Source organism: Xenopus tropicalis, chromosome 8 (assembly GCF_000004195.4).
Source record: "Xenopus tropicalis strain Nigerian chromosome 8, UCB_Xtro_10.0, whole genome shotgun sequence".
Classification (NCBI taxonomy): domain Eukaryota; kingdom Metazoa; phylum Chordata; class Amphibia; order Anura; family Pipidae; genus Xenopus; species Xenopus tropicalis.
Window position 1 is genome coordinate 51890502 of NC_030684.2, and position 19650 is coordinate 51910151.

Genomic DNA, 19650 nt, shown 5'->3' on the forward strand with positions numbered 1-19650 from the left:
CCAAACCATATTTTGGTAAAATAGGACAAATTCTGCTTCACTTACTTTCCTGAAACTTAAGTGTTTATAATACAATGTTCCCCTGATCACTTGATCAAAGGGAAAGAATATAGGGTGCATCTTCTACTGTTTGTTAGAATTTGTCACTTGATCAGTCAGTCGTGCAGCCAATAACTCATAAAGTTACTCTTCTTACCTAGGACCCAGGGCAAGATCATCCACTCAACTACTGTGGGAGGAGGTCCTTGCATGTGCAGTTCAGTTCTCACTATGTGCTGGGAGGCCAGGAGCAAGAGGAAGAGGAAGGTGAGATATGAGGCTGTGTGGCAGATAAACTTGATGAATGGCTTTTTAATGAACAGTCCCAGCCTGCTCTTCGGTGCAATCAAATATGCCACGGATAGCACAGGGAACAACAGCCCAATGGTAATGCAAGTCACCAACTTTACAGCCCAGTGCTTCCGCCGCCAACCCGGGAATCCATCGTACCACAGTGTAGCCAATAACTGCTGGCAGTTTGGCTGGGCGACAAACTGAGGGAGAGAAGAAAGAACTTGTTAATAGAGCAGTTAGCCTCTGGATCAAAAATTCTTTATCTTCTATCTATTAGAGCAGCACCTTTCAATTTATTTCCATTTAGTTATTTGCTATTTCTCTTTATGCAACCCAACTGTACAGGCCTCTGGTCTAATGCATCAAGCCTACAGAAGTTTTGACCCAAACAGTTAGGTTTTTCTTAGGGCTGTTCAGGTCTCAGCTGTTTGTTCAGGTTTCAGCCTTGTCAAACCCAATAACCACCTCTGATTTCACAGCCTGCCCCCAGAAAGCAAAACACACCCAAAATGCCATGACCCCACCCCCATATGGCACTGCTCTGCCCCTAACATCATCATGCCCTCTTGTCCAGTTTTTGCCAAGGTCAAAGGTGGCAAGCCTAGAGAGAAGACATGTCCACTCTCTTTTATTTATTCAGGCTTTTCTAGTCTATGTTTCCTTTTATTTTATGGTCATCAGACCAGAAAAATAAACATATAATAAAGCTGTATGTTGGCGACTGGATACTTGAAAACAACAAGGATTGAACGAATGTTTTACTTAACTAAAAACACTTTCAGGGAACGTTATCTCATCTGCTGTGGAAGGAAGGTATTATTAAAGCAAACAGTAAAGCACAATGAAGCAAAGGGCAGGTTAGCTTGAACGCTGAGCCAATTCAGCTCTGCACGTGCAAACAAAGCAATCTCATTTCATCTAAACCACAGCGATATTCTATTAACAACCCCAAATACCATATTCTACTAACTAAAGCATGGATTTATAGTATTTGTGTTTGGAATTGCATTATCTGTAGCAAGTTTAATAATTACTATTAGTCTCATGTATTTGCAAACGACCAACGTTATCATCAAATGTGCAAATAACTGACTGATAGAAGGGGTAAAGGGGCCCTGCTCATTAGAGCTTACAATCTAAAGGATTTATTTTTGTCTTCACCGGTTATTTCAGCCTATTCTCTATTCCTTAGTGATGGTCTTTTATTAACTTTATGTTCCTAGAATGGAACAATCATTTTATTGACACTGAATGTATTAGCAAGGATTAATGCTATCATATCCTCTCAGTGGCTCCTGTGCTTTAGGTAAACAAGTCTAATGTGTCAAGCCTTTAACTATAACTCAAGTCTGCCGTCTTCTTTAACTGCAATGTCCAGGGCTTTTTTTTTAATTTATTAATCAATGACTGTCACCTTAAAAATGCAGGGTACCGTTTGGCTTTAGAAGAACGCTTCTTATATGTATTTATTTTTTTCTTAATCATGCTTCTTTTAATAGAATTGCCAATGTTTATTCCCATCCTCTTTCCTATAAATGTTTCATTTAATGTCTATTCTTACTGTAGCAATGCAAACCGTTCGATATCTGTGTCTAAATATCAACTGATTGAGTACCCAAATGAAAATGTTTCTATTGTAGTTTTTAAAGGTATAAATAGTTCTTTGTTGTGCTACCTCAACCTACCATGTTTTCCTTTTGCAAACAATCATTCTTGCTGGTTTTTAGCTTGGTATTCTCATGTGTTAATGCATATTAAAAGACAATAATAGAAGGTAACATTTACAATTTGTGAAAGTGCTATAAAATAATAATAACAGGACCCTTGACAAGCAGAATTCAGGGCTAAGGTTACCACTGGTACCGGTTCAGGGGGACTGACCCCATTTTAAATGTCCCTATGGAAAATGAACCCCCGCAAGCATCCCTGCCTCTGAAAGCAACAGAGTTGCCCCCAGTCAATCATTGCTATTCCAGGAAAGGAGTGAACTTATGTCACCGGACCCCCTTCCCTCCTCCCACATCCTCCAAACTTCTTGCGCTAACTTTTCTGTTGTTGAATAGTAATGCGCAACAATTTTTGCCAGATTTTGCCACAAAAAATGTCCATAGACTCCAATACATTGTAAAAAAAAGCTGTGCAGTTTCAAAAAAGTTGCTGCAGAAAAACACCTATTGACTTCAATGCATTTAGCAAATTTTCACCGTTTTGCAAAATTTTCAGGCAAAGTGAAATAGGACAGATTTACTTATCACTATTGCTGAAGGAAGGAATATGAATAAAATAGTTTTCTAGGGAAATATATTAAGATTAAAAGATGTGGCTGTGATGTTGAGTGGGTGTACCGCAATGAGGGAGTGGCCAAAAGTGGGCATGGCCAAGAAATAAGCATCAGAATCCTAGTCCTGGCATCAGCACTGTATTTATTCCTGGCACTGCAGGACTGATCTTTGCACTTGCAAATTGTGGAAGAGAGAGGTACTGGCACTTAGCACCACCACTGGATTTAGCTGCAAGTGTCTGGCAGCCCGGGGTACAGAGAATACAGAGCTGCCTTATATAACAACAAAATGCCAACTCTTATACCCTTTAGAGAAAGTGATTGAATATTATAGGCACCATGTGTACTTTGTTAAGCAAATACCCAGCAATTGCCTTAGGGGATTTAGCATTGGCTGAATATAAATTACAGAAATACATGTGTTATTGTTATCCGGCCAAATACTGAGGCCAAACATCTAAAATCAATTAAAAATGTACCCATAGTGCTCTGTACACATTAATTTCCAGCTCCAAGTTTGTGCCTTGCAGAGCTTGCAATAAAAACCTGGCACCAAAGGCACAGCGAGATTATGGAGCCATGCCCCACATATAAGTAATCTTTGTTTAAAATAAAATAATTGGCCTTTGTATGAGGGTACAGTGGAAATGTTACTATTTGTGTATAATGTTACTACCTTTTATCACTTACTTTATTCAGTTTGTCATCATCCAACATATAGGTCCATTCATTAAAGAGGATCAAAAGGCAACATTGACCAACAATGATTGTAAGAAAATCCTCCAATGAGTATTGCACCTAATCTGTATTAATCTGGCTCCATGATCCTTATTTCTGCAACACTGACAAATTGCACTTGGTCATTAACCCACAGCAACCAATCAGTGATAAGCTTTGTTTAGCTTGCTGCAAGATAAATAAAGTTATGTTTTATTCATTTTATTGGTTGCCATGGGTTACTGCACTAGAGCAACTTTATAGAGACTGTTCATCTTTACACCAATCCCTGCCCCAGTGGGGTTCATCCACCATAATTATTATATTGTATTTATAAAGCCCTGGCAGTCTCCGTGGTGCTTTACAGAGATTAAACATCATTTATCAGTACCTGCCTCAGTGGATTTTACAATCTAAGGTCCTTGTCACATTCACACATCATCAAATTTAGGATTAGTACCGCTTTCATTTCAAATGACACAATATCATTCACGTAGTGTAATTGGCCATAAGGGCAAGGTCACACTGGGCAGTCGCACTTTTAGTTGTGCCTGCACCCAGAAGCATTGAATCTGCCTGGGTGCCTGCACATTAAGCATCTGATAGCCACCTCCTCAAAGCTGCCACCCTAGGCATGGGCCTTCAGGTGCCTATATGGAAATACTGGTTCCCTGTACATTTGTTGCTGGAACCCAAATGTGAGCAATATAACCAAGGAGCTGTGTGTGTTGAAACTGTTGAATTTAAATATTGCTCTTGTTAAAAAATCATTATGAGTTGCTGATGCCGATCTGAGTGATTTTGCTCCTAACTGAGCACGGACATTATTCTTTCAATAAAACCAAGGCTTGTTATTGAGTGTAAGTAGTCAGGAGTGTGTTCGCCGCTGAGTGAGCCAAGAAGGGCCAAAAATGGCTATGTTCTATGTATGAGAGACTGCATTGCTGCCTGCTAGACAAGGAGCACTGGGCAAGCCATGGGCACTGCTGATTATCTACACTTGTCCTTCAGTGTCTCGGTGTGGGCAGAATTGCCTATGGCTGAACTCCCATTCTGCTGCAGAGGAAAGAAAATCACAGGGCTCAGCACTTATAAATAACTTCACTCCCTTTGCCACTTTATATGCAGCATTTGCATTTCTGCCGGGACCTTGAAAGGCATCACGAGGTCGGCAGAAGGGTGAGAAAATGACTGGGCTTTCATAATGGTTTTCGTTATTGTTATTCAATACACATTACTTGTAAGCTGGAGCGTTATCATTTCCAGCGTGCCGCATTGTCATTTCCATGAGGAGCTCTGCCAAAACAAAAGGAACTGCGTTGGATCCTGTAATACCTTTTTTTTCTGTAATACGTTTGTTAGCATCTAACATTTTAACTGTTCATCTTTGGACTTTCTACTTCTGTTAATTGGCTTCCAGAGAATTTCCTTTTCAGGAGCAGATGATGATTGCATTTGTGCTTTAATACCTACAGTATATGTCTTGGGTGTCTGCATATGGTTAGGTCTCTGCTGTGTGTGAGGGTGAAAAAAATTAAATCTAAGAATACTCAAATTTTCTCTCATGTGTCAAGGACCGTTTATGCCAAAATGCAAGTATTCATTTGAATTCTATACAGTTTATATATATAAATATATATATATATACTGTATATATTTGCTTTGAAGTAGAAATACTATTTTTTTGAAGTGTGCTTAATATGTAAGAGTTCATTTACCACCTAAGCCGCAGTTGTGGTCTCTGCAAAAATGGCAGCGACATTGCCCATAATGAAGATACTTCAGTCCATAAACACTCTTTGTACTTTCCTATAGTTATGCTACCTATTCTAAATCACAAATAGTGATGCAGGGGAACCCTTATGTGTCTTGTGAAAATACATTTCATAATGTCCACAAATGTTTATGGGTGAAATGCATTAATTCATACCTATATAATGTGAAAATTGCATTGCATAAGTTTGTGCAAGGCTGCAGCACACCGACTCTTAAAAGAATGGCTACAAAATGGTTCATGGTCTTCTTTTCTCACATAGACCAGACCAGTGAGGTTAACAACACCTGATACTTTTATGAATCCTATTGTGCTCCCTGTGATACTGAAACCCTGGCTACCCCACCATATTTGGAAAGCCCAGGTTGGCACAGAAGTATGTAAGAAGTACTGTAGATTAGTATTTATGAGTTCATGTGTGGTGATGTTGGAGAGTGCAGGGTTTGGACTATATTTTGTATTGTATGTAGGAAATCAAATACAGGTTCTATATGGGATACTGTGACACAGACTTGAACATTAATTCAGCTGCCTTTTAAGAACAATTCATTCAAGAGATATTAGCCTCAACCATACAATCCCACCTGTGCCTTCCTGTCTCCTTAGGCTTATGTTCTTTCATCACAATGAGTATTTAAAAAACATTTTTTTAAAGGAACACTTATCAAATTAGTTACAGAACTACATTTTATTCTAAGATCACCATTTTGCTTGCATAAGCATAATATATCTAGGCTGTTAGCACCTAAAAGCAGTGAATGTAATCCTTTGGTGCCCCACTTTAATGATAGGTGGGAAATAAAGGATGACACCTTAGGAATTGTGTAATATTTATGTATGCTTGTCTTTGTGTTATGCTATGGATTATTATTATTATTATTATTATTAATGCATATTTATAAAGCACCACAATATTCTGCAGTGCTGTAAAATAAATAGGTTTTTTAAATTGAATATTCAGATTTATATACAAAGACAACTGATACAGTAGGTGAAGAAGGCCCTGCCCACTCAAGCTTATAGCCTAAAAAATGTACATTGTACAAAGCACCTTCCAGAGTCTACAAGAGAGTATGCACTAATCACACTTATTATATGTATAATTTATGTGAGTGATCTGCCTGTCCCACATCTCATTTCTAAAGCAATGGTATTTATATGAAGTTGGCCCTCCCTTCACTGGTCTACTCTTCTGGGAAGGCTTCACACAAGATTTTGAAATGTAATTTGTGGGATTTGCTTCCATTTGCCACAAGAGAATTAGTAATGTTGGGGATCTAGGAAATCTTCCATCAAAATATTGGGAGGGGCCCAGAACAGAGAAACAAACCCTACCAGGCCCCCTCCCCTGCCCACGCATGCCCCTCTACCCACTTGTATATAAAGACCACTCTCCCTGACAGCACATATTATATGATACAATAAAGGGAGCAGACCCCAAGTTCTGGGCCCCTCTGTCCCCTGTCCTCTATTGTTATGCCACCGCCGATGATGGTGCCCTTTACAACAGGCTTATTAGGTTTGTTTGGTTCTGATCATAGTCGTTACCAATAGTCCTTGTGATAATGTTGTCTCCGGGGACAGTTCGAAACTCAGCAAAAAGTATTTCAAATGAGGACATGTGTCCACATACATTTGCCCATAGCAAGAGACAGTGGCTTAACAACTGGGTGCCAGGCGGCCCAGCACGCACAGCGACCCCTACCAGCTGCCGCAGCTATAGCGGTATATATATATACTATGATATATATATATATATGGTGATGAGCAAATCTGTCCCATTTTGCTTCAGCAAAAAAAACTATGGAAAAACGGCAAAACATTAGATTAACACGGGTGCCATGCATCTTTTTATGACGCTCCTGGGCCTATTTTGCAGCGTCTGCACCTATTGTGATGTGACTGCATCTTTTTTTGATGCGACTGCAAATTTTCATGGCTAAATTTTGCAGAAGTTTTGCGAAACAATTCAACAATGGCGAAATGTGGAAATTCACTGAGAATCTGTGCCTGACGAAAGCATTTGCTCACTATATCACTATATATATATATGTACTGTATAAAAAATACACACAATGTTTTGGATACAATAATTAAATAGTATAAAAATGAACTGCATAATTACAATGATATTAATTAATTATCAGACAAATGAAGGTGGCTACATTGGACGCTGTTTTGAAAGCTTTAAGTGTAATTCAGGTGCAGTAGTGTAGTGTGTCTCTAGGTGCTTGCTTGTGTACTTTTGGTCTAGCAGAACTATTGATAAGACATAATTGCATCTATAACGTGAGATGAACTATTGACTTGTTTTGCCCTCACTCAATGAACCTGAATGATTTTCCAGCGTAATTATAAATAGCATGCCTGTGTGACAGCAGTGTTATTAATGTTGCTATTACCGAACAGCCATGGACCTAGTTATCCATTTCCTCCACTTGTCTCACTTATAGTTCCCTACTACCTCCTCAAGCCTTCTTACCACTTACATTTTCTTATGCACACATTGTACCTCCGTCAACAAAGAAAAAAAACAACATAAAGAAAAATATTTAGCCCAGTAGAAAGGGCCTAGAAGTAACAAATAAAAGAGTGCAGTCATATCCCTTTCACCCAAAACATTACTTCCAAAAAATGTGCATAAATCAAGTAATATTGCATCAGAAGTGATTACTTTAAAAACAATAATCTAGGTCTGAGATCAGCGGCCAATCTGAAAATGCTAGCAGCTGCACCAATCTCCTTTGTCATGCCACATGCCCAGTGACTGAACTGCTGCTATTTATCCGTCCATATGGTATGTGTGACCTCATTCCCGATAATACTCTTGTCTGACCCACAGGCCCACATTTGCCAGAATGTTTGAAAGTAAACAAAAAAGTGAGTAGCTGTTTTTTTAATAAAGAATCTATTATTCCTTAATCAATAAAATATAGTTAAATGTGTGGTTCAAGTAAATCCTTTGCATAGATAATCCCCGATACATCCATTAGTGATGAAATAATAATGATAAAATTGACATAATCAGAATCAAGCCCCTTTCCCAGAGCTTGGATCTGCTAGTTTTCTTGTGTCTTAAAGGTCCATTATACCCTATTTTGCACAGAATTGAGCTGAGGAACACCTACTGTACATTAGCATTGACAGGCTATCTCTGCCTCTATACAGGCCATTACAAAACCCAGGAAGTTACCCTGGTATAAAGGGTGCCATTTACTGCCAACTTCAGGTGGTCATGCCCACAATGACAGTGATCTTGACTATTGCTTTTTGCAATGGATTTTTAAACACAACAAAAGCCCTGTTGGAGATGATAAGGAGTTCATGACAGCAGTCAGTAAGAAAATGGCTGCTTAGGGAAGGCTAATACTACAGGCTGAAAGAGTAATACCATCACAGAATCTATACACCAATAAAACAAATGGAAGATAAATATACATTTATCTTTTAATATTTCCAATAATAAAAGCTAGAGGGAAAAATGACAAAATGAAAGTGTACTGGCCATTTCACATGAGACTGAATGCAAAGGATGCTTTTTCTGGTGACTAAAAAAATCCTGTAACTGCCAATCATTGATGCATATTACTGTTAGTCTGTGCTGTGACGGACGAGCAGATGGTAGTCATGCTGGGGTATGGAACAGGAATTTTCACCAAGCACTCAGCAAAGATTCTTATATAATATGGTAAATGTGATTACTTTACCTTATAGAGGACAATGGAGACGATCTGTGTCATTGAATGTGTAAACAACACATAAAAGGGATTGATCAATTTGCATTCCTTGGTACATTCTCATTATTAGTAGTTCATTCTTTGTGCACATTCTCAAAAACAGGGAATTACTTATGTCTGTACAAGTATAAACTAAATTTTCTATTTTGTTACATGTCATTTTCCATTTGGGCACTAGATGGCAAAAACCTGAAAGGTTGCATCTTATGACTTCCATAGAGGTTTCCATCTGAGGAGAAGAGTCCAACGGTTTAGAGCCTACTGTTTATAAGGTAGTCAGGATTTAGGCAATGGCCTCTTTGGTCAGACAGAAAATTATGAATCAACACCAGAAGCCAAGAAGTGAGGTATTTTTCTTAGCAAGGACCTGTGCTTGTAGATTGGCCCTTTAGGTGTTCTAACCAGTACTTTAGTCCTGTAGTAGCTAAACTAGATGTGGGAGGCAGGTAGGCTAGTTAGAAAGTGAGACGGGGGGCAAACAATGAGGATAGTGGTGTAATCACCCTGGTGAGCATATTACTATCTAGGGAGACCTCAAGTGTAGGCTTAGGTTAGGTTGTGGGAACTAAGTTGTGGGACGATGTAGTGACATGCCACATAAGAATAGAAGGAGCCTGTAGAATCTAGCAGAAGGACCCTCTCAGTCAGCTTTCAGACAACCCTATTGAAAAGTTGCACTACTGCATTGCAAGATAATCTGGGAACATGAACAGCTCTCACTTCCAAAAAAACAAACAAAAAAAGGAAAAATACAGACATATTATAGCTGGCAGGATTACAGAAAATAAGTCACCCCTGGAGTGAAAGGTTTGAGGTTGAGTGTCCCTGCGGATGTTGTGGCGTTATCTGTAATATGGCAAGCAAGAGGTCATACAGTTTTCATGTGCTCTTTGTGCTTGTGTTTAGCTGGAGGATATACACACAATCTATAAAAGCTCTCTGCTACTATTGACAGGTTACGCCAGAAGCATCTGTTTCATGGCGACACCCGGCTGGATAGGAAATATTGGATTTTCCACTATAATGGAAGCCTCTGTGGGACAGGCATCCTATTTGCTTTTTGGAGCCACTGATGTATTTGTGTTTGATTACGTATATATGCGCTCACACAGTAGTTTAGGTGGTGGACATTTCTGCTAAACCTGTGTAATGCCGTAATATAGAGGGGATTACAGAAAAAAGAGTCAATAGGCAGAAAGAACCCAAAGGGGGTATGGGCTTGTGAGCAAGGAAAGAGGCAAGCTATCACAAGAAATTAGAAAGCCTTTGGAAGTAAGAAAAGCACCAAGGATTCTTGCAGATGTATTGATCCACTGGTGTTGTATAATTCACCAACAGAACCCCCCATACACTCCAGCAGTATTGTACTTAACTGAGCTCGCTGAACCACTTCAATATATAACCCTCAAAAAGTCTTCAGTGCTATTCTTCCTTTCAAATGTCATTCACATGACATTTGCTTTAAAATGTGCTCATTGAGCTCAGAATACCTGACACTGGTACAAAAAAGTTTGCTGGGAGAATGTGGCTGTTAACATTGAAAATGATTTGATCTGTTTAGCTTGTCAAAGTACAAAACTGCACTCCTCGTGCTCTACATTGTCCTTAATAGTGCTAATCCTCATCTAACCCCAGCATCTAACATGTGAGCTGTCTCCCTATTCTCACCCTTTGTAGCAACCCTGCCCAAATGGGATACCTTGCTGTACTTTGGTTTTACTTTACTTATACTTTATAATTGAAATTATACCATAGCACTTGCAGATGTAACTTGTTCATTTCTTTATTGTTGAAATGCATTAAAAATGACACAGTGTAGCCCCAGCATTTCTTGACACAGTGTGGCCCCAGCATTTCATAACACAGTGTGGCCCCTGGCAGTTCATTATACAGCATTCTCTCTTCAATTTCATGACACTGCACAGACCCATATATTCTATATTCCCCCACCCTCACCTCTACCTGACACCTCAATCACATTATTTAATATACAGTATATCATCCTCTCACCATTTTTCAATGTTTTCCCCAATCCACCTTTCTCTTTTGTTCTTTAGATTCATTTTCTCTTCTTTCGCCTATTTTCTCCCACTCTCCTGTTCTCTGTAACCCTCTCTGATACCTCCATCTTCTTCATCCATATAGCACTTCTCCATCTCTTCTCTACTTCTCTCCCAGCCACTGATGTAACTTGAGTGTGAAAAATCTTCGTACGGGCCCAGCATACAGGGATTACTACCTGAAACTCTGTACCTGCCTACTCTACACGCCAGCGCCCCCCGCCCACCTGCTTCCTCCTCTCCCCGGCTGCAGGTAGGAGCATCCCTCCCCCCCATGACTGAGGGCTCTGCTTTCTCTATAGTTACACCAGTGCTCCCAGCAATCTTTTCACCCCCTGTATCATCTATGTGTTCTTTTTAATCTCTCCATTTTACTTTTCTCTTCTTAATTCTTTTCCACCATTTTATCCTGCTATCCACCCCTCTTATTTGTATTCACCATTTCTCTTTCCCAGCTATTAGGTTTAAATTTTCCTCATTCACCTACTTTAATTTCTATTTGCATTTTTGTGTCCCAATTTACAATATTTTCTTTGGATTTTGCTTCTATAAGAAGTCAAATCTTGCAGCTCTGACATTTTCTTTCTTTTTACAGACTGGATCCGGCTCATTCTTTTGTCGAAATATCAGTCTCAGTACAACTGCATGGGGAATGGCTAGGCTAGAGCGCGGTGCATAGTTCACACTTCAGCCTATCCAATCTGCATTCTGAGAAAGGAATGAACCATATCTGAAGCTGTAGGGAGAAAGTAAATGCCAATGTTGCAGGATATGTATGAAAGCTCTGGTATTACTGAGAAACCTAAGCATCTTGCCTGAAGACCAATTGCAAAGTGTCTCAGAATATCACTGTCTGCATCATACTAAAATTAATTTACAGCTAAACTACCTCTTTAAGGAACAAGGAATAGCCAGCTGAATGAAAATTCCTTTAAGAACCAATTGTAGTTTCCTGATGATTTAGCAGTAAACACACATCTTTTATACACACTGTTTCTGCACTTACCATCTGTACAAAGCGCCATAGCTCACCATAGCACCGTATACACCATTATTTGATACAATCAGTGCATTGGTACTAAGCCCAAGCAATCTTGGGTGCAGCCAATTAATATATTGTGTTTTAGTGTGCATAAAGTTGCATGTATTTCTGTGCTTCAGCTGTGCCCTCTAATGGTACATTCAGCAGCCTGAGGGCAATCTCTCTCTCTGCTAATCTAATTCCAGGGAAAATGAAATAGTGCAGAATCTTGCTGCTTCTATATTCATCTATTATGTCTAAAAACTATCCCATACTTTTGTTTATAGGGATAGAGCAATGTGGCCCATATCAGCGATGAAAGAAAAAAATGCTGACACATCCCTTTAAAAACATGTAGTCATACAATTCATAGTACAGGTATAGGACCCATTATCCAGAATGCTCGGGACCAAGGGTATTCCGGATAAGGGGTCTTTCCGTAATTTGGATTTCCATACCTTAAGTCTACTAAAAAATTAATAAAACATTAATTAAACCCAATAGGATTGTTTTGCATCCAATAAGGATTATTTATATCTTAGTTGGGATCAATTACAAGGTACTGTTTTATTTCTACATAAAAAAAGGAAATCAGTTTTAAAATTCTGAATTATTTGCTTATAATGGAGTCTATGGGAGACGGGCTTTCCGTAATTCGGAGCTTTCTGGATAACGGGTTTCCGGATAAGGGGTCCGATACCTGTATTATGCATGGCCGCTATATCATTATCATTTGATTTCTGAAGCTTCTTCATGTCCCATTTGAGAATGTCACCAAGTAGTTCCAAGTCCACATACCAAAGTCTTTTATACAGGTCATGGATCTCTAAGATGACATCTAAATACTTTATATTTGAAAATGTTTCCTTTTTTTCATTATTTTGATATAACAGCATTGAATGAGTCTTGTAACACAAGTGACTGGTATGATATAATGAAATATTATTCTATATACAATGCAGCATTTGCCAAGTGCAGTCCCATTGTTCCATACATTGCTCCAGATTTCCAATTAAAGTCCATTAAAGTCTATGAGGAAATCTGGGATAGAATTAGGAGTTAAGGTTTCCTCATTGAATCTAAACCCATTATATGATAAAACCATGCAACCTCAGCCAGTATGACAGTTAATACATCTTAAGACACCAGAGAAATGCAAAGTGGTTAATTCTTCTAATGAATTGGCAAACTAGAATGCATTTTAAAGAATTAAAAAAAGTTCTGTCATGTGAATTAATCATTCCCTTGTGCCATGCTATAACAATCACGTCCCTTATGTCTAATAAATAAGGAATAAGCCATGGTTAGGGCCTTAGAGATTCATAGTATGGACTCGTTCCACACACAAACAACTTCTGGTATCTGCTGAGGTTCAAGCAAATCCAACCCTGATAAAAGATTGGCATAGCCACCAGGAAAGGCTTTTTAGAACCTTTAACTAGAATTCCTTCCTAAGAACATACAGAATGCTTCACTGGCAATTATGTCATAAAACATAATTTAATAAAGAAAAATGATAAGGATATGTCATCAGTCATTTAAATTAAAAAGCAATTGTAATGTTACAGTAAGGAAATGCTAAAGACATTTCCAAAATCGTAAAGTTTTTTTATAAAGACTACAGAGGACACATGGCTATGGCAAATGTAATGGTTTGAATGCTACTGCTTGTTATCAGTTGAAGGGTAAGTGCAGGGTTATGTGTTGACGCTGATAATGCAGCACATCGTCTTTCTCATTAGTGTATTGCAGCCACTTTTTTCCTTATACAGGCTATGAAATATGAGAATATTAATTATGTTCAGAGAAGCTTCATCTTTGCATATTTGCATTTATGAATATAAGTAGACATTGGAGTAATCCTATGGGACAGAAACCACTGGACTGGGGATATGTCAAAATGACATACCTATAATCTGCATTTCCCTGTATTTGCAGCCCCCATGGAAAGCCTAAAACCTACATGCATAGAAAAGGTGGTTTTGGGAATGTTAAAATAAGGTTATTTTAGGGTAGAGCCACTACTGATTGAATAGGGATGTATAAGATTCCTAAAAAATCATTGTTTTGCTCCCCATAGCTCTTTAAAGTAGGCATCTCAAGCTAATTTATGCATGTTTCCTCTTGTACTCCACTTGTAATATATAAAAATGTTACCTAGCAGTTCCATATCTTTATAAAGACACAGGCAGACATGTTTAGTCTGATGTTTCCCGTACCACTGCATATGTAAAGGGACATTAAATCCACCACAATGCAGTGCCAAGGACCCTGGCTCCCTCCCTAATTGCAACACTGCCACTTTCCTCATTTTATCTGTACCCTGTAGTGCTTCTCACATTGTAGAGCTGGAAACTGCCATCTTTGGCCATGTCAAATCCTTTCCCAATATGGATGTTGCTGATCAGTAACCACTGGCACATGCACTGGCCCAGAACCAAAGGTCAGTTTGCCATGCACATTTGTTTCATGTTTGTTTGCTGAACACTAACATCCATACTGGAAGCTACAGCGAAATGCTTTTATTCTTAAAACAACATTAATAAAACTTTATTCCTGCTGTCATAGGCTAGCCACCAAGTGAGTGTGACATGAATTTTCCAATAATTATTGAAACTGATCTCTGTAAATATGGCTTAATGTTCTTTTGTCCTGCAGTTGGAGCTGGACAGTTTTTCTTGCACCAAACAACTGAACAACTTTATGTACTCTCAGCTCTTGCTTGATTACAGTGTATTATCAGGGAGCAAAACTTTATACTGTATATAATCGGGCCTTACTAAGCTAAGGGGAAACATACCGTAGATCTGTTTAATAAAGGGTTTATATTCTCTTCAACAGCTTTAGTTGGGCAATGTCCTGTGTTTATAATGCCATGCTGCCATGTATATAACAGTTGGTTTATGGCACATGATACATTGCTTCTTTGAACTTCCAAAATACCATATACACATTTTATTCATACTCTACATCAATATGTGCAATATTATATTGTACACAGAAGCATTTTAATGGCAACATCTTTACCAGCAATTACTCAGCAAATCAAATGTTAGCATCTATGCAATACATGCAATTTTCTTAAGGCTAACAATGATAAAAATATAAAAGCATATAGTATTTTCTACATATTTTACTACAATTAGTATAGAAAATGATCATCCTACAGATAATTAATATCTTTGAAAAATCTCACCTCCTTCTGGTGATACTTTATTGCTACTTTCAGTTTTGCAAGGTCATGACACTTCTGAGGGTCCAGCTCCTCACTTTGGTCATCCCTGTGGTTGAGGATAATCTCCAGTTCTCTAGAACTTCGAGCTTGATCAAGCAAGTCCTTGGCAAACTTCTTACACTGCTGAGACAGTTCTTCATATTCTGCCTTAAATTCATTCTCCACTTTGCTGAGCTCTTTTAGTTCCCAGCCAAGGCGAAAAGCAGTCAGGATGGGATCCTCACTAGATAAGGCAATCAGAGACGGGCTAGCAAGAGCCTTGTAAATGTTAAGCCTTGACCTGGAGTGCCTAAGGCTGTCAACTTCTGAGCTGGAAACACACTCCACACAGTTGCAACGTATCTGGTGTGGTCGAGGGATGGTTACTCTTCTTTGGACTAGGAGCTTTATTATTTCATAGTTATTAGTGTGAGCTGCCAACATGATAGGAGTGATGTCCGGGGTAAACTCGGAAAACTGTGTGTCCATCATTAACGTTGGCACCTAGGAAACAGAAACAAATTACAAATCCATTGTGATAAAAGCTAAAATAGCAATTAAAGCTACTAAGAAATCAGGGCTAATTGTTAGGATTGGAATTGAATACACAAGAATTTCAGTTATTAAAGAGAATAGCACAAATTGTGACCAAATGAAGAGAAATCCGCTGAAAATACAGGTTTTCATGACAATGTTGCTACACATAAATGTTGCTGGAATACAACTCCCAGCATACTCTAGCATATTATCAAGGGTTAACTCATAATAGCAGCCACCTTAGAGATGGATGTATAAACACAATAAAAGTTTTTTGGGTCCCCCAGGGCTAGAGCCAATTGCAAAAAAATCCTCCAATGAGAATTGTGTCTGCCGTATTTATACTTGATTCTTATACTTGGTTCTGTATCTGTTGCTAAACTTTAAGGCATAAAACACACTAGCACTGAACCCCTTACAACAGTACCATGGGCTGATATAAATAAAGGCTTAGGAAGGCTGTCTCTCCAAGCCAAAACCAAGGAATGTCATCATTGACATTGCTTGTATCCTGTCATCTATCCTGGGGTTATTATACATGAAACTGGGACTGTATTTATAATACCTTGTGTTCTGGGTTATCATATATGGAACTGACACTTTATTTATCCTGCCCTGTATTCTAGAGTATTAATTATAGAATTGGCCCTGGAATACTTTGAAGAAATCAATGTTGAAGAGGTTTAAAATAGCCTTACCAAACACGAAATCCCCCTCTGCCAGTGGACAGGACTTAATCCCCCTTCTAGAGTATCATTTTAGTGTCATGTTGACACTTGCCCACTATTACTAATATGTTACAACAGTGATGTAACACTGCTAAGGGATGATTCTCATTGGACAATTCTCTTGGATCAGTAATTCAGCTTGGGATGCCTAATTAGGAGCACAACAGGCAAAAAGAAGCTTGCAAATTACCCTGCACTAGCTTTATTTGTTCCACACAATGTTTAAACAAAAATTTGGAATATCATTTTGGACAACCATATTTAAAAAGTCAGAACAACCTGTGAAAAGTTCCCAAGTAAATAATAGATAATCTTATTTACAATAACGTAACTTGGCATATCAAGGTTATTCTTCATAGACAGAGGGAAAATAATCAACATATAAATATTTATTCTGTATATGTCTAAAGTGATTTTTCTTCCATGTGAAAATGGTGCTTATCTTGAGACTAGAGGAAGAGACTTGCATAGGGATGCCATTACTATACCATTAGCAGGGCTGCATTCCTGTAGCAGCCCAGGCTGCCCTAGGCCCAATTGGTGCATGTGTTGTACAGGATTTGTATATGCACAGCGGGGCCGGAACTAGGGGTAGGCAGAAGAGGCAGCTGCCTAGGGCGCAATGATTGGGGGGCACCAGGCAGCAGCCTCTCCTGCCTACCCCAAGTACAGTTTGCGTCGCGCCGCTTTGTATAGCACATCGCACACCGTGCCCCCCCCCCGCGCTCGAACTGCGCATGCGCGTTAGAACACACGGGGGGGGTGCGATGTAGCAGTGCAGGGGCGAGGTAGGCGACCGGGTTGCCTAGGGCGCTCGGTCGCATGGGCCTGCCCCTGATGCACAGACTGGAAGCAAGGGATGCCCCCTCCCTGCTGGATTTTAAAGGAGCAGTTCAGTGTAAAAATGAAACTGGATAAAATAAAAACTGTGTAAAATAAAAAATGTTTCTGTATAGTTAGTTAGCCAAAAATGTCATCTATAAAGCCTTTTGAATCTGACCTGCATGTCATTCTCCACAAAGGTTGTTTATATTATTTGTTGCCTGGGTTCAATCCTGGGTTGGATACTTTCCCAGCAAAACATAGTAAAATGTATAATTGTTTTGCAATGTATAATTGATCCAGAGAGTAATCTAATTAAATTAGATTGATTTTGTCCTTTTTAGAATGCTTAATTGGCAGTCTGTACATTTAAAGCTACGTTATACTTTTATTTTATTTTGGCTCTTTTCCATTTGCCCATTAGTCTCACCATATTATTTTTCCCTCTGCAATTCCTTTGTCCCTGCCTATTTCAGGTAACCCTGCTAGTAACTGCTAGCTAGTAACTCCTGCTAATATAATTAAAAAAAAATAAACCAATAAATTGGTAAAAATTATTGACACACTGCATCCAAAAATTGTTTGGTTGTTTTAATCCAGATTGTTCAAGGCTATCTGTTCTGTTACAGCTTTGCGAATCTATAATATTTCTTTGTATTTGTTTAAAATGTGTCTACATTTCTCTGTGGCACAATGCAATATATATAGAAAGGACAAAAAGAACAAATGGAGGAAGTGAAGTGGAAGCCATGGGCTGAGGGCAGGCATGTTAATTATAGCAGCTGAAAAGTGCAGATATTTAAAAGAATGATTGGGGCAATTTTTCATAATGAGCCGTGTGTGCTGAATTGATGGGAAGCTCTGTCAGCGGAGAGATGCTGGGAATTGTAATTCCATAACGCTAAAGGTTACCGATCCCTGGTCTACGGTAGAGATTAATGCAACCTCTGTGCACTGTCAAGCGTTCCCAGGAAAGACATCGTCACCTCTTTAGAACCGGATTCCTAGCTTTCATGGTGCTTTTATATGCTCGGGCTTTCGACGTAAATGACAATAAATGAGGTGCTCCTTTTTTATATATAACAAAGACATCTATAACAAATAAATGAGTCACGATGAAATTACTTCAGGCTTGATCCAATTTTCCATTAACCTCATCTCCGGGCACAAACAGATTAGCATTCTGCTCTGCATTTCCTCATAGGGCGAGCCAGCTATGAAGCTCTTGGAAGATGATGTTAGATCTAAATATGCCCTAATTATGGTATATGAGGATCATCAATGCCAAATCACGCAAAAGCTAGTGAAAAGAAGATGCTGTGCTGGAAAAAGTGATACATTCTAACTGTATTGCTTATGTATTCCACCAAGACTAGAGCTCTACAAATGGCACAGAACATAAGTGCCAATGGTGAAAATACTTTCCAGGGAAGCTGGGATTTTGCACCAAATGAGAATGCTTTAACAAGTAATGTGCCATATGTGCTACAGGTATAGGAACCTGTTATAAAGAATGCTTCTGACCTGGGGTTTTGCGGATAAAGGGCTCTCTATGTAATTTGGATAGCCATACTTTAATTTAAACATTAAATAAACCAATAAGTTTGTTTTGCCTCCAATAGAGATTAAGTATATCTTTATTGGCATCAAGTACAAGGCACTGCTTTATGTTAATTTACAGTAGTTAAAAAGCTGTAGGGTAATATATTCTCAGTCCTGTAGCACCACTACCTGCCCCTTTAAATTGAATTACAAGATCAGCATGAAATATTTTAAATAGAATCTTTTTTCGCAACATTAAGTAGTCTTTAATTGCCACTGGATGTTCTTTCATACAAAAAAACATTTTGACAGTTAAAATTGAATATGGCCACTGTCAGTTGCACAAATTAAGCAAGCAAACGTTGCCATGGTAACTGCTGATGGAGGGGAAAAGAAGTGGAAATCCTTTGTAGTTCTAGAAAAATGGAAATGAGGCATGTTAGAAGCACAAGCTGGTAGAACTTTGCACTGCTTCTGTTTCATTCCATTTTTTTCAGAATATACTGCTTCCTAATGTAAGTCTCTTCAGTATCCAGTGAGGAAAGTGATATACGAGACGCACAACATGGGCGCTTTAACAAAATATTGCGCATGTTAATTAGAGAGGCTTCAGGTGGGTTATTTGACTTCCTCTGGATCAACTAGCAGTTAGGCAGGTTATATATAGGCAAGACAAGAGGCAGACAGAGCAATATACAGAGCAGTGTCTCACTGGAGACATGTTTAAGCTTTAAGCATAAGAGCTGTAATGAAATGAGTGCTTACTGTATATAGTTAAAATCACAAATTAAATTACTTTGCAAAAGTTCCCAAGGTTACCTTATTATTTTTTTTAAAAAAATTTATAGTAATCAGTGAGAATAATGATACACGGTAAATATTTT

The 19650-nt window shown here is 38.7% G+C and overlaps 1 protein-coding gene across 1 annotated transcript in view; it reads right to left on the reverse strand.

Annotated features, from left to right (window-relative positions):
* The window catches only part of trpc5 (transient receptor potential cation channel, subfamily C, member 5), a 112381-nt gene that overhangs the window by 26555 nt on the left and 66176 nt on the right, over nt 1-19650 (reverse strand). Inside the window, exons 3-4 of the mRNA XM_018096991.2 lie at nt 15120-15641; nt 197-533 (exon numbers count right to left, since the gene is read on the reverse strand). Of these exons, the coding sequence (XP_017952480.1) occupies nt 197-533; nt 15120-15641 (859 nt within the window). The remainder of the gene's footprint in view (nt 1-196; nt 534-15119; nt 15642-19650) is intronic.